Source organism: Ovis canadensis, chromosome 9, assembly GCF_042477335.2.
Source record: "Ovis canadensis isolate MfBH-ARS-UI-01 breed Bighorn chromosome 9, ARS-UI_OviCan_v2, whole genome shotgun sequence".
NCBI lineage: Eukaryota > Metazoa > Chordata > Mammalia > Artiodactyla > Bovidae > Ovis > Ovis canadensis.
The window spans coordinates 58,968,970-58,985,170 of NC_091253.1; the positions used below are offsets into that span (position 1 = coordinate 58,968,970).

The following is a 16,201-nucleotide window of genomic DNA, read 5'->3' on the forward strand; positions in this document are numbered from 1 at the left end:
AGATATATTTCCCTGTAGTGGGCACTTCACATAAACTATCTCATTTAATTGTCTAAACACTGCCTATAAAGTAGATACTATTATCCTCATTTTTTAGATTAAGAAATTGAGGCTTAGAGGATTTGATACTTACTGAAATTCTTGTAATTCTCCTTTATTGTAAAAATAGGCATTTTTGTCATCTGCAATGATAATGTATATGTATATGCTTTAAATATTTCTGTATCTATGTAGTTGAAAAAACTCCCATGTCAAGTATATTTATTGGCCATATTTGAAATATTTCTTATAGTGTCCAGCACCATTTTTTCATAAATTTGACTTATTTTCATTTGTGAGAATACTTGGCTTCCAGGTGGAGAAATAAATTTAACTTACAGAAGTGGAGAGACCAAAGACATGGTAAAATTGGTGTGTATCTTAAAAGAGAATTCTAATTATAAGAACCTCTTAAATCTAAAAGCTTTTCCCTTTGGTATAAGCTATTGACTATGTGAAACATGGTGTTTTACATTAAAAATGGTGTTTGAGGTGAGTTGCTTAAAGCGCCATGGTTTTCTGCAAAAACATTATAGGGAAAGATCAAATAAGAAGATGCTTACTGCTGCAGATCAGAAGAATAGATCAATAAGAGGGAATACTAAAACAGTCATGTTTTAAAGAATTAGTTTACAGGAGCAAAGACCTGTGGGTCAAAGAATGTAAACACACACACGTTCTGACATATCCCATGTACGCACAAACTTACATACACATAACATGTAAATATAGATGCATTTTAGGCAAGTGATCCAATTAACTCCTTTTATGCATTTTTCCAGCCATATACATTAGCCTTACTAGGTCTTTTGTCAGCTGCCCTATGGAGAACAATTAAAAAATTGACTATTCAGCATTTATCAAACCCTCACAATATGTAAGCACTGTGCTCAGTGATAAATATGTAACAGAGAAAATGGGCTTTGTCTTTCAGGACTCCCAGTATCCTTGGGAAAGGTGTTATTGCAGTGGTGTGGTGAAACAGAATAGACATTCACAGAGTTTCAGAATCCTAGAGGAGATGTATCATGGAGCACTTTTTGGAAGAGGTGATATCTGAACTGAGTCTTGAAGAGCAAGCTGCAGTTAGTCAAAAGGAAATGGGAAAGGTGGAGGCCCTTCCAGGACACAGCGTGAATAAAGGCCAGGGGCTTGAAACAGAATAGTGTGTATAGTCTGGGTTTGCTGGAGTACGTTGATGAAGGAGGAATGAGAGGTGAGGGTGGAGAGGTAGGTCACATCTGCCAGGGCTCAGGGGACTTTATACTGCCAGTTACATCGGGCGTTTGTAGGGATTAAAGCATGGTTAAATCAGATTTGTTTCTTAGCGGATCATTCTAGAAGCTGTACAGAGATTTTTTTTTTTTTTAATGTGAACAAAACCAGAGTTCAGGATTTAGTTTCAGAAGCTACTGTAGAAATGTAGGCAAGGGGTCTTCCCTGGTGGCTCAGCAGTGAAGAATCCACCTGCCAATGTGGGAAATAGGAGTTCAATCCTTGCTCCAGGAAGATTCCACATGCTGTGGGACAACTAAGTCCATGTGCCTCAACTATTAAGCCTGTGCTCTAAAGCCCAGGAGTGGCAACTATTGCGCCCACTTACCTTAGAGTCTGTGAGCTGCAACAGGAAAAGCCACTGAAATGAACAGTTTAACAGGGACTGGGTAATACCAGGCAGAGGGCTTAAGCAATGTTCAGGAGGTTCAGTTGGTTACGACCTGTGCTTATTTGCATGTGGACAGATGGATGGGAATTCTTTAGAGTTTTAGCTTGGGTAGCTAGCTCAGTATTGGGATGCAGAGGACCACACATCTGAGAAGGAACATGAACTGATGGGGAAGGTTGGAGGTGTGCTGGGTTTAGCTTAATGTGTCTGTGTTTCATCTGGGAAGAGTTGATCAGGACAGGGATAATTCAGAGCTTGAAAAAGAGGTGTCCAGTGACAAATTTGGGAGCTGTCTGCCTATAGGTGTATAAAAAATTGAATACAGCCTCTTCTGTATAGTACATTGTGTGGTCTTTTCCTCCTTATGCCTTTTAAGTTTTAACAATGATGTACATCTCCATCAATACACAGTAATTATTATTCTACCTCCTGGTTGTGCATGAACAGCAGAGTGATCTCATAGAACAGGAAATGCTTTAGGAAAAATGTAAGTAACCAGAGGCTTTGTGGTTGCTTTCTTCCAGGTGCATCCGTGGAAATGCCTGCCGCAGAGGGATCTAGCTTGAGTTGACCTTCCAGCGGCGCATCCTTTTGAGGACCCTTTGTGCAGTCCAAAATGGCAGAGAAGGTTCCCCCTGGATTAAACAGGAAGACGTCAAGGTCGACACTTTCTCTTCCACCGGAACCAGTGGACATCATCAGGAGCAAAACGTGCTCCCGGAGGGTGAAGATCAACGTCGGGGGCCTCAACCACGAGGTCCTGTGGAGAACGTTGGACCGGTTGCCCAGGACCCGCCTGGGGAAGCTTCGGGACTGCAACACGCACGAGAGCCTCCTGGAGGTGTGCGATGACTACAACCTGAACGAGAACGAGTATTTCTTCGATCGGCACCCGGGAGCCTTCACTTCCATTTTAAATTTCTACCGGACAGGGAAACTCCACATGATGGAAGAAATGTGCGCTCTCTCTTTCGGCCAAGAGCTTGATTACTGGGGGATCGATGAGATCTACTTAGAGTCGTGCTGCCAAGCCAGGTATCATCAAAAGAAGGAGCAGATGAACGAAGAACTGCGGCGGGAGGCGGAGACCATGCGGGAACGCGAGGGCGAAGAGTTTGATAACACCTGCTGTCCTGAGAAAAGGAAGAAACTCTGGGACCTGCTGGAGAAGCCCAACTCGTCCGTGGCCGCCAAGGTATGCAAAGCAAGAGTGGGACTTTCTTACGCGTGCTTCGAAAAGGCGGTCCCTATATTCTAGAAAGTGTGCTTTCCGTGGTTGAAGATGTTTGGGTAAGACGTAGCATAGGGTGGCTATGCAGGGAGACGTCCTTTCCAAGATCTTATGGACTGAAATCGAGTTAGTCTTATTGATAAGGCATACAATGGCATTACTCTTTCCTAAGTGTTTTTTGTTACTTGGGAGCAGCCTAGGTGTTTGGATGTTGAAGACTGCTGACCACCCAGACACCGTCTGGGGTTGGTGACTTGGAAGCTGAGGGGAAAACATGATCTCAGATCCATCCGGTGTGGAATCTTGCAGATAGGCCTGGGCACCATCCTGAATGAAGTTCAGTGGTGTCATTGAAAGTGGAGGAGGTGCCTCCTGGCCTGGTCCTCTGGAGGAGCAGGGGAGACTGGAGAGCATGGTCCAGTGTAGACCAGCAGGGCTGGGGGCCCCCACATGAGGAAGGATCCACCTTATGAGGCAGTGTAAGGGGTGAATCAGTGTCAGCGTGCATCGATTGACCTCCGCTTATGAGGTCTGCTCTAACGGTGTTGTTTCTGTTGGTGTATAATTGTGTTCACAATTGAGATGTTCCCATATCTCAGATCATAAAGTGTTGGCTGAAAAGGAAGGTCAATTCATATTTTTCCATTGGTCCTGGATACATCTCAATCTAAGAGTAAAAATTTTGGCCACTAATTTCAGTATTTAATTCAATTGCATGACATTGTTTATATCTAACTGTATTTGGAGCTTTGAAGGTTAGCAGAAACTGATTTTCATTGCATATATTTAGTTCTTTATTTCAGTATGAATTGTAAGTAAAAAGCCCAAAGAGTCATCTTTAGCTGCAGAAGCATAGGATTGACATTTTGTGCCAATTAGATGAAAATGGAATATGGAGTAGAGAAGAGAAAACAGTGAAAAATCCTATAAATTCTTTGGATTACTTACTGTCTTTTTTTTCCAGTTGTCTTTTCTTATAAACAGTAAAAATTATGGAAATATAATTGATTTTGTGTGCCTTTGCCTGAAAATTACAATTCTCCATAATAGTCTACAGCATGTAAATAACATAAATTACCAACTGGATGCAGACTATCATAAAACTGCTTCTTGCACTGATTGATATTTCTAGCTTTGCATCTTTTGACTTATAAAGGCATTTTACTTTCCGGCCAGGATGTGGAACTAAATGGAATGAAATGTTATTTCTGCTGTTCATGATGAGTAAATGCACATTTTGTGGCAAATGAAAGATTTCAACTAGGTCTTTTGTAGTTATGAATAATTTGTTCCCTTTTGTTTTATCTGTAAGAGAGAGATGTGGACTTTGGTTGAGAAAGGTTACTGCTCTTTCCAATATCAAACCTTTAAGTTACACATTTGAGTTACTACTAGAAACATGGAGTGAATTTTGAAGCTGAATAAGATAAATTCTGGGTTTAGGGGAGTATTTTGGGTGTCCCATGAACTCTTTCAAGATTTTAGGCAATTGAGGAATAAATCATTGTACCACCAGATGGTCCAGAGGGAGTTAGCCAAATATAAGCAGCTAAATCAAAGAAAATTTGAAAGGCCAATTTGATTTATTTGCTGATAACATTATTAACACACATCTACAATTAAGTATTGTTATAGAAAAAAATTTCAAGTATGTACATATTTTTTCTGAAGAATTCCTGATAAGGATGCAATAATGTCAGTAATTTCATTCCTGAGATGACAGTTTATTTAATCTCTAAATTTTAGACACAGAGCCATGTCTTGATCTCTAAGAAGGTGTTGTTGATAATGGCCTATTGTATATAGTTGTATGTAATATAACACATACACACACCCCTCTACATTAGAATATTTAAACCTTTCTCAGATTATGTTTGCACAGATATCTACCTGAAAACTATACCCAGCAGCCAAGGACTTTGGTTTTGGAAGATTTTGTGAAGTTGTAAATAGTAAATCTGGTTCCAAATTATTAATCAAGTTAAGAAAATCTCTGCTAGCCTAAGTAGATTCTCTACTGAATTTTCATAAAGGATTTGTGTTTGTTTGTTTAAATGTGTACATTTCCCTCTCTGTTTGAATGGGGAAATATTATACAAATTCTTTACATTTGATTGCATGGTAGTTAAGTGGAAAGTATTGTTCATTTGTCTGAGGTTTGGAGCCTTTTAGAAACAGCTCTGAATGATGCCTTATACAAACCACTAACTACATTTCCTGTACTCTTCTAGTCATCTAACTTGTTATTTTTCTAGAATAATTATTGGTGAGGGGAGTGCTAATGTGATGTGTGTGTGAATATGTGTGAATAGTATTTTTACAACTTGGGGAAAATTCGTTTTGTCAGTGCTTCAGTAGGATTGTATTCTAGCTCTCACTATATTATAGGTACATCAGGATCCTGCTTGTGCTATGAAATTCTTACGCAGGAATGCTTGGAATCTGTGTTTTTTTCTAACTTGCTTGAGAGGTAAGATAACTTTGGAGGAGAGTATCTGTTTACCTTGCTTTTTCAGATATTGGTTGTGTGTGTGTGTGTGTGTGTGTGTGTGTGTGTGTATAAAGTCACTTTAGTCGTGTCCAACTCTTTGTGACACTATGGACTGTAGCCCACCAAGCTCCTCTGTCCGTAGGATTCTCCAGGCAAGAATACTAGAGTGGGTTGCCATCAGTTATTGCTTATTCAGTTGAATGTTTATAGATGGTTCTCTGTGTACTACACACATTAGAGTAGACATGTAGAATCACTCCCTTCTCTCCAGAATTTAATAAATATTCTCTTAGCTTAAACAGGGATTTCATATCCTAGAAAATATTTGTTTTTGTCTCTTTTGGTTTTTCTGTATTTTATAATATTTCTGTAGTGAAATATAAATGTTATGAAATTGTATAATCCCTAGTATAGCAGGAAAAATTCGACATTTTCTATCAAATATTCCATAGTAAGTTAAAATATCTATTCACTGACATGGAATAAATACTCAGTAATCTATTATGTCGGAGAAGGCAATGGCACCCCACTCCAGTACTCTTGCCTGGAAAATCCCATGGGAGGCTGCAGTCCATGGGGTCGCTAAGAGCCGGACACAACTGAGCGAGTTCACTTTCACTTTTCACTTTCATGCATTGGAGAAGGCAATGGCAACCCGCTCCAGTGTTCTTGCCTGGAGAATCCCAGGGACGGGGGAGCCTGGTGGGCTGCCGTCTATGGGGTCGCACAGAGTCGGACACGACTGAAGCGACTTAGTAGTGGCAGTAATCTATTATGTAATAATGTTCAGTCTGTCCTCGGTGTATCCGCTGTGACATGTAAAAGTTTTGCAAGGGCCACTGATCTGTCACACCATCTCTGGGTATGACCCTGACAGTAACGATTCAGCTCTTATAGAACATGCTCCTTGGTGTCATTTCTATTCATTGAACTTTCTAGTATATTAATAAGTGAAAAAAAAAAAGGAAAATAGAGTTTAAAAGTGTGATATATTTAAAATGTCTATATTTAACAAATTAACATTTTTACACAGTTATAGAATACCATGAAATACAATTGTACTTTCCCAAAATAGACACTTTGTGAAAAACAAAGTGTTTTGAGGGGCATGGTATCATCTGGTAATGGGACCTGAGTTTATATCTGTGTGATGGGCTTTGTTTTTCAATCCTGTGTCTCTGGTGACTGTAAATTTTCCCTCCCATAGATAGAGATAATGTATGAAGTTTACATTTGAGACTATGTGTGAATGTGGGGTCCAGTCAAATGGGCCTGGGGAGGTGGTTGGGACCAGTCTCTGGATTACCACGCCATGGAATTGCAGGCTCTGGGACAGCTGTCATAGGAACATGCAAGGGAAAGAGATGGGCTTAACTGGCTGCCAGTTTCCTGGGCAGTGATTTGGAATTAGATGTGATCCTGTACCTCTTCCAGCCCAGGGCAATTTAGTCAGCTTCTGAATTGGAAACATTTTCTTTTTCTCTTTGGCCTCTTCCCAAAGGAACTGCAGTAGTGATTCCCTTTTAAATACTGCTTACAACGACTCAGGTCTGAGAGGTGTTTGAAAGCGTTTATTTAGGGGAAATGGTCCTATGGCTGGCGGGCTTATCAGCCTTTGGGATGAAAAATGACCAGGAAGACGCACAGCCCATCTGAGAGCTGGAGGGGACTAGACTTTTCACTTTCATGCCTTGGAGAAGGAAATGGAAACCCACTCCAGTATTCTTGCCTAGAGAATCCCAGGGATGGGGGAGCCTGGTGGGCTGCCGTCTATGGGGTCGCACAGAGTCGGACATGACTGAAGCGACTTAGCAGCAGCAGCAGCAGCAGCAGACTCAATACAGTACAGCGCCCTCACTAGGGTGTCTGAGGGATGCCAAGGGCAAAGGAAGTCGGTGGGTCTTCAGACAAACCCAATTAGGAATGGCTGAGCCCAAGAGGCAAACCTCAACCCAGCAAGTAAGTGGACGTGGTGTGCAGACAGTGCTCTATAGCCTTCTCATGTGAAATTCTGCTTTCTGTCTGACGGATTGTTACTGGGCATGGTGGGGAGATCAAGGATAACTTTGGGGGCCAAGAGGTCTGGTACAAGTCTGTTATTCCAGGGAAGGTGAGAAGTCTTTAGAAGCCACCGGCATGGAGAAGATGTGAGGCAGCTTCCCAGAATGAACCTCCCTGAGTTATGGGCAAGGGTTACCGTGGTACATTTTCTGCTTGTCTCCTGAATGTTATGAGGAACCTTACCCTGGGTTGGTTGTGGTAGTGAAAGACACTTTTTCTTTTCTTACTTTTTCTTTCTTAAGTCTTGCTTATTTGAGTTAGGTGTCTGTGAAAGTGAAAGGGTTTGTGGCTCAGTCATGTCTCACTCTTTGTGACCCCATGGATGGTAGCCCGCCAGGCTCCTCTGTCCATGGGATTCTCCAGGCAAGAATGCTGGAATGGGTTCCCATTCCCTTATCTTTCAGACCCAGGGATTGAAGCCCGGTCTCCTGCTTTGCAGGCAGACTCTTTGCCATCTGAGACACCAGAGAAACACTAGGTGTCTTTGGTTGTAAGTAAAAGAAACGTGCTGCCAATAGTAGGAGTAGCATGGTGTCCACTAGCTCCTGAATGTCAAATATCACAGTTTCAACTCCCAGGGCAGGGACAAGTTCAATCCTCAGTTTGTCCCAAGTCTAAAATCTCAGGGGGAGTGTTCAGCTTAGGCCAAGTACCTACTCTAAGCCAACCAGCTGTGGTTAAGGCAGCCAACAGGTCGATCCCAGGGGTCAGGTCAGGAAACCAGACTGTAAGCAGTCTTTTTTTTTTTTTTTTTACTTTATTTTACTTTACAGTACTGTATTGGTTTTGCCATACATTGACATGAATCCACCACGGGTGTACATGCGTTCCCAAACATGAACCCCCCTCCCACCTCCCTCCCCACAACATCCCTCTGGGTCATCCCCATGCACCAGCCCCAAGCATGCTGTATCCTGCATCGGACATAGACTGGCGATTCGATTCTTACATGATAGTATACATGTTTCAGTGCCATTCTCCCAAATCATCCCACCCTCTCCCTCCCCTCTCCCTCTGAGTCCAAAAGTCCGCTATACACATCTGTGTCTTTTTTGCTGTCTTGCATACAGGGTCATCATTGCCATCTTTCTAAATTTCATATATATGTGTTAGTATACTGTATTGGTGTTTTTCTTTCTGGCTAGGACAATATAAGGACATTGCCACTTCTGCCACTTCTGTTCATCTAAGCCAGCACAGAGAGAGTCATCCAACAGTCCTGTTGGACGGGATCCTGGGTCACTGGGGGCCACTGTTTATCATCTGCCTCTCTCTCTTCAGTTTCCCCACTTCCCCTCAGCTGCCACTTTTCTTAAGGGGTGCCTTTTTCCCATTCTCTTCTCCTCCTCCCTTCCCCAACCCCCCTTCTCTCTCTCTGTCTCTCTTTCATCCTCAGGAAAACGGAAAGGATGATTAAGTAAAGAATTATTAACTTTTTCAGTAATGACCCCTTAAGGAAAAAATTAAGCTAAATTTAAATTCTCTCTAAAGAAAGACACTACATATGAAGGAATACGATTTTGTTAGGTAGGTTCGACACTGAAGGGCTACAGACTATTGAAATAGCTAAGAATTTTTTCACCCCTCCCTACAAGAACCAATTTTCTCCTCTTGGCAATGAGACTGAGAATGCATCGAATGGAGGAAGGCAATGACTGTGTTTCCTGCTTCTGGCTCATGAGCTCCGAGGTATTCATGTGGCCACCATCACTGGTGGGATGCAGCAGAGTCCTTAGAGCAAGCATGGGAGGGGTCCGGAGACCTCGGTTATCATTGGATCAAGAGGGAAGTTGGCCAGGATAGATGTCTGCCGTTTGTCCCTAGACTTCCAGCTCTCTGAGGAGCCAGAGACCAAAGTTATGTTTCCCAGGAAATAGTGAGTGTTTGTTGCCCTTCGATGATAACCACCCTCTCTATTCTGATGGAATTAGAGTGTAGACCTTTCAAGTCACAGAAATAGTAAAAAGAAAACAAATCCAAATAAAACAAAACTCCTGTGCATTCATCAGGAGGAAAAGAATACTTAACATTCTGATTCTATTTATAGTATATGGATCAGTTAGTCTCATGCTTTGAATGAAAAAAGAAAGGTATGAAAACAGAGCCATAAATTATTTCCTTTTAGTCCAAGAAGAGAACTTTCACATGTTATGCATGTGTATATATACATATATCTATATACACACACATGCATGCATAATTCTCTGCTACACACACACACACACACACAAATATATACACACACATATATATGTCTCTATATATAGTCAGGTGAGCAACACTGCTCATACAAAACCCTCAGTTTAGCTTTCTGATAACTTTCTCAGTGATTAACAGTAACTATCAAAACCATAAATAGGTGACCCAAAATAAACAATGCCGTGTGAATACACACAGAAATCTCCCTGCGTTGGGCCCCTCTGTGGATTGAGCCGTACTCTAGATCTTGCCTTGAATTGTCAGTGGCCTAATTAGTGCACTGGTCATGCTGTTTCTGTGTTGAATGCTTGCTGATTTCACTTCTTGGCCTTTCCTTTCTGCATTCCAGCTGCACAGATTAGGTTTTTGCGTTTTTCTGATAACAGGGCACAAGGGTTTGGAGGTGCTCACAGGAGTTAACAGAACTTGGCAAGTCTGTGTATGATTCAGTTGGAGATAAGTTTTTCTTTTTTTAAAACATATAATCCATGAAGACTAACAGGCTGAAAGTCTGGAGAAAATTAGGTATAAGAGAATAAAACAGAGAAGGTAGAAAACAACATTGGGCTTTTAAAGAGTAGTATTTATTTTTAATTGGAGGGTAATCGCTTTACAATATTGTGTTGGTTTCTGCCAGATATCAGCATCAATCAGCCATAGGTGTAGGTATGTCCCCTCCCTCTTGAAAATCCCTCCCACCTTCCTCTCTTTGATGAAGATGGCTCAGTTACTCCATTGTTTGATTCCAGATCCATGCATCTCTGCTTTTCCCAAAAAGCTGCCTTGAAAATGCACCACTCTTTGTCCACTTGGCCTCATTTGATCAGAAAGAGAAAGGTGAAAAAAGAAGAAATTGCTAGAAAATTCATATCCCATGTGCTTTTAGCAGAGGGGGCCATAAGTCCTGGTTTTGCTGAGAATACCCCAGTTAAAGTTTTTAGACTTTGGCCCTACTCTAATTATTAATAACATCTCCTTTCATTCTTAAAAAAGTCCTGATTTGAACAATAAGCCATGTGATCACCTTACATGAGAGTATTTTTTAAAAAAGAAATTATCCACAAATCGTATATGTTTCATTTCCTCTTTACTTCTTGGTTATGTCTCAGGAGGGCAGTCTTAATTTTCATCTCTTGAAAAATCACTAGTTTCCATTAAATACTAGAAGAAGACATTCAGATTCCTTTCAAGCTTGATTTTTAAACCTCAATAAGTAATTATCATTTTCAAAGTAAAACGAAAAACAACTAAGGAGTTCTTTCTACATTATCTAATGTTATCTCAGAACATCAGTAGTATTTAAATATTCTGGTTTTAAAAATCCACGTACACTACTTTGGTTACTAACAGGTTTGTTTTCTTTATTTCAAGTGAGAAACTTTATAAAGTGACGAATTGTACTACTTTAGGTAAGCATAAGTATTATGAAGGAATGGTCACAATATTTAACACTTTCCACTTTGGAAGGCTCTAGAATGGTTTGAATAATGTTTTAGATTAAGTATTCTTATCTGAGCTTTATCTCCCATTTTTTAAAAAAGTAAGCTAAACAAACACTTTCCAAATACTCAGAGTTTATAAGAAAGTTCCCACGATGTATATGCCTTGGCATCGGAGAGCTTGCCCGTCCCGGTAGCTTTTAGGCATTTTTGTTATCTAGTGGAACTTTGCCCTGAAAATTTCATTGAGTTAATTGTATGATAGTGCCCTCTTGTAACTGCTTTTATTCCACAGGAGATGGTTAGTCTCTGCCTCGTCCATGTTTATTTATATTGTTACTATTTAACTTTTCCCCTGGTGTGTTAGGATATTCAGGTCACCCTGGTAACTATCACTTAGTGCTATGATATGGTACAGATATGGGCTTCCCTGGTGGCTCAGCAATAAAGAATCTGCCTGCCTATGCCTGACAGTACATGAGACGTGGGTTCAATCCCTGGGTCTGGAAGATCCCCTGGAGAAGGAAATGGCAATCCGCTTCAGTATTCCTGCCTGGAAAATTCCATGGACAGAGGAGCCTGGCAGGCTACAGTCCACAGGGTCACAAAGAGTCGGACATGACTGAACAACTAAGCAAGAATACGGTACAGATAGAGCAGTTAGTTGCATTGGAACTGAACATGGGAAGATGCTATTTTGAATTTCGCTGATGTAGCCACTGACATATTTGACAAAACCATTTGTCATATCGAATGAAACAAAATACTCTCTTTCCAAAGAACTTGCTAATACTTGTTTATTATGGAATGTCAAAGTAGCCCATTTGAATATTAATATTCATATGAAATACTGAAGTTTTATTAATATCAAATATTGTATAAATTGAATCATCAAAAATAAAAAGTTTTGGGCACTTTCGTTATTTTAACTGGTCCAACCTTCCACCTTGTTTCACAAAAGAGACAGTTCATGAAAAATACATACACTTGGAGTTCAAATAAAATAACAAAAAAGAATTAAAAGCAAAAAATAGCACTAGAAAAAACATATTTTAAATTGTCCCAGTAACAATAGAGAATGCTTCATATTTTGCAAAATGCTTTGCATAATTTTAGTTTTAAAATGACAGTCTAACAATTTAATAATAGAGTTGAAATTCATAAACAAAATTTTGTGTTCCTGATTAGAAAAATTTACCCATCTGTCTTTAGAGAAACTTGTTTACTGACTCAAAGTAAGAACCGTTCTTAACACAGAGATTCTGTATACAGATGTGAATTGAACATTGATAAGAAAGATTTTTAAAAAATAATTATCAAAGTTGATTCTAGATAAATTATGAAATAAAAAATTGTTTTTGATCAAAATATGATTACACAGGGAAAAATAATCCTTGCTGCTAATATACAATTTGTGAAATAACCAAAGATTATGATAGATATTTCTAATTTGGGCATTGATTTAGCATTGATGGTTTTATACTATTTGAGAATAACCCCCAGAGTTCCATGACATTCAATAATCTATAATGTGTGAGGTATAAATCTGAATTCTGTATAATGTAAGGTTTGTCTGTAGCAACTGGTGACTTAGTGAGTTTAGCTGGCCACCAATCACTGTTACCTTCTCCCAATCTGTTTTTTCCCTCTGGTTGTCATATATACTAACTTTCATTAACTGCTCCTATATTATATGGGGGGGTGGTGGGGATTCTATGATATCATAGAGATTCATAAAGGACACATCCTTCATTTAAAATATCCTATTTAAAAATAACAAGAGTGATAGGAGCTTTTAAGGCATCAGAGTGAAAATTTTTCTTGTCCACCGATAGCCAGGGTAGTCGTTAAAACCTTTCCTACCTCTGCAGTGGAGCAGAGAAGGATAAAAGAGTTCCCAGGTCACGGCTGCCAGCATTTTCCACAGAGTATGTGACATTGGAGGCAAGCTGTACTTCCTATATCTGTAACGTTGTAGTTGATGATAGCTTTATAGTTTACAGTGAGAACTTTGAAGAATTTCAGGAGACGGAGACTTCTCAGCAATTGTTCTGTCAGTCGACTCACAAACATAACCAATCTAGAAAAAAGCTGTTTGACATCGATCAGCTGGGAACAGAGAACTATAGTGATGGGCAGTGGGAAAGTGGGGGAGGAGGAAGGTGTTTGTTCTCATCCTTCTAAAACTTTTCCAGGAGACACTGAAAGTGAACATCAGAGTGCTATCAGACTCTGCACCTATGTATTATTTATTTGCAGCTGTGTATACATCAATGTTTAAGTTAGCTTGTTAGCTAATGCAGAAAATGAATGGATTTTTTTCCCCTCTAAAGTCATCCCTTTTAATGTCTTAAGCTTTAAATGAAACAGTTCTGGATATTACCAGCTACCAAGTAGATAACTCCAATCTTTATAAAGCTTTAAATGAAACAGTTCTGGATATTACCAGCTACCAAGTAGATAACTCTAACTGATGTTTGTGGCCAAGTTTCTGAGTCTTGGGTGGGCGAACCACGTAGCAGCAACCTTCACATAGGGTCACCTGAACTAGGTCGGTTCTGTGTGTGTATGAGTGTTTCTCATATACTAAGTTGACTGAAAAGGTCACTTGGGTTTTTCCAAACGATGTTATGGAAAAACTGAAAGGAACTGTTTGATCAACTCAATATAATACAATGCTACCTCTCCATTAGAATGTATTATAAAAACCCACCTGCACAGAAATGCAATGAACTTCAACCTGTATTTGATAACTTAAGATAGGTACAGCTTTGTCATCCAATTAAGACAGCTTGTTCAGAATATAAAGTTTATAGTTAAATATAAAGCTAATCTGATTGGGCATGAAGTCCATGGAAGTGTTCTAACGGTCCAAGAATAGCAGGAAGGAGTATTTTCATTAGTGTCCCAGGATTTTGTTTCAGGATGCTAGAGGTCATTGCCACCCTGGACTCATGCTTTTACTTACGTCTTGTTGAGTCACTCTCGACATAACCACAAGTGTTGAATGCTACTTTAAATAGCTCCTCAAGCCTAAGCCACAGCGGGACAAGGACGGCCAAGTAATCCCAACGCAGCTCTGAATGGGATTGCTTGATTGGATCATCCTTCACTGCAGTCAACCTCAGGATATTTGCATATGAATGAAAGAACCTCCAACCTTCTGATCATTGTTTTATTTAATGTTAATATAAAATGTAGAGTGTGATTTTCGATGTTGGTGTGTGGTTGTCTTATCTGGTGTCATCTAAATTAAATCCACAGCCAAATGTGTTCCTCATATTAGGTGTTTTTTTATTATTATTCTTATTTTAGTTTGCATCTTGGAGTTACCTCCAAGTTTTTGGCAACATTTTGTATAAGACTATCTAACTTGTGGGTTTCTCTGATGGCTCAGTGGTAAAGAACCCGTCTGCCATACAGGAGATAAGGAGTTCTATCCCTGGGTCAGGAAGGTCTCCTGGAGAAGGAAATGGCTACCCCCTCCAGTGTCCTTGCCTGGGAAGTCCCATGGACAGAGGAGCCTGGCGGGCTATAGTCCATGTGGTTGCAAAGAGTCAGTCATGACTTAGCAACTAAACAACAATCTAACTTATACATTGGTGTCCAAACATGCTGTTTCAGCCAGAATTTAGTTGAATTGGAAATTAAATCACACCACTGTCTATGAAGTATAGCAGCAGGTTTATACTGTGATAAATTAGATATATTTCATTAATACAGTGGAAAACTAGCAGAGACCCCATATAATATCCTTAAGGTAAGCATCTGGTTCTATTTCAGTGCAGTTTTTAGTTTAGAGGCAGAAAAATACTGGTAAGCAATTTTGTTTTTTAAAAGGTGATAATTTTCTATACTACAGATGCAATGAAAGGAAATATGCAATAGTAGGCTAGAATCTAGGATAACGTGAATTTACGCTTATACATTTGCTATGTAGAAAAGCTAGTACATTTTATTATATTTCATAAATGAGTTCTGCAGGTGTGAAAATTACTGTATTATACAAGTAAAGTAATTGAATTATGAGTAATATTAAAATTCAAAACAAAGATCTGTTTTAAGCACTGGTATTTATTTTTCAAAGTCTTGCTCATGAGCCATTATAAATATTTTAAATTGCATGGCATGTTTACAAAATGCTAATCACCTACACTTTTTTCCCCAAAGTTTTGTATATAGATTATACATGAAGTAGCTTAAAGGAGAGCAAACCATTTGATAGGCTTATTTTATTGGGTATGTTTATCTATTGAAAAAAAAATGTTACAGCTGAAAAAATTGCTTTGTGTTCTGTGTGTGCCTGTGTTTGTTATCTGGCGAATGCCAAAGCGTTGATGAACTTTTCTACCCCACTGCCCTTTGATGCATACATATGAAACTGAGTCTGAAGATCAGCTGATAGTCTGTGCCATTTTACATTCTGACCTGGCTGTGATGTTGTGGCCTCACAGTGTAATTTTAGTTAAGAAAAGGTTCTCCAAGGTGCCATGTTGCCAGCAGTGGGCACTTTGAAAAACATCCAAATGCCTTTCTCACTGCAGCTCAACCCAAAGGAAGCAATGTCTTTATTGCTTCCTTTCAGCTCTTATTTCCTCTCTGTCTGAGGAGGCTCACCTTCTGCTTGTCCTCTTTACTTACAGACCTGCTTCTTAGCTCATTCACCTGGGTCAGCGCTTCCACAGGAATACAAAAGAAACCCTGTTCCCCTGCCTGCTCCACACACAGCCCTGCAGGTTCCCTCCAGAGTCTTCCTCATCAAGGCCTGTTTTGGCGGCACTTCCTTTTTTTAATTGGAGGATAATTGCCGTACAATGTTGTGTTGTTTTCCTTCATACATCAACATGAATCAGCCGTAGGTATACACATATCCTCTCTCTCTTGAACGTCCCTCCCGCCTCATCCTACCCCTCTAGGTTGTCACAGAGCACCAAACTGAGTTCCCTGTGCTGTATAGCAACTTCCCATTAGCTATCTGTTTCACACATGGTGATGTATATATTTCAGTGCTACTCTCTCGGTTCATTCCACACGCCTTCCTCTGCTGTGCCCACACATCCGTTCTCCATGTCTGA

The 16,201-nt window shown here is 39.9% G+C and overlaps 1 protein-coding gene across 1 annotated transcript in view; it reads left to right on the top strand.

The window, feature by feature from the left end:
* The first annotated feature begins 2,229 nt into the window (after positions 1-2,229).
* The window catches only part of KCNB2 (potassium voltage-gated channel subfamily B member 2), a 424,985-nt gene continuing 411,013 nt past the window's right edge, over positions 2,230-16,201 (top strand). The window contains exon 1 of the mRNA XM_069600257.1: positions 2,230-2,900. Coding sequence (XP_069456358.1) covers positions 2,322-2,900 — 579 coding nt within the window. The 5' untranslated portion in view covers positions 2,230-2,321. The remainder of the gene's footprint in view (positions 2,901-16,201) is intronic.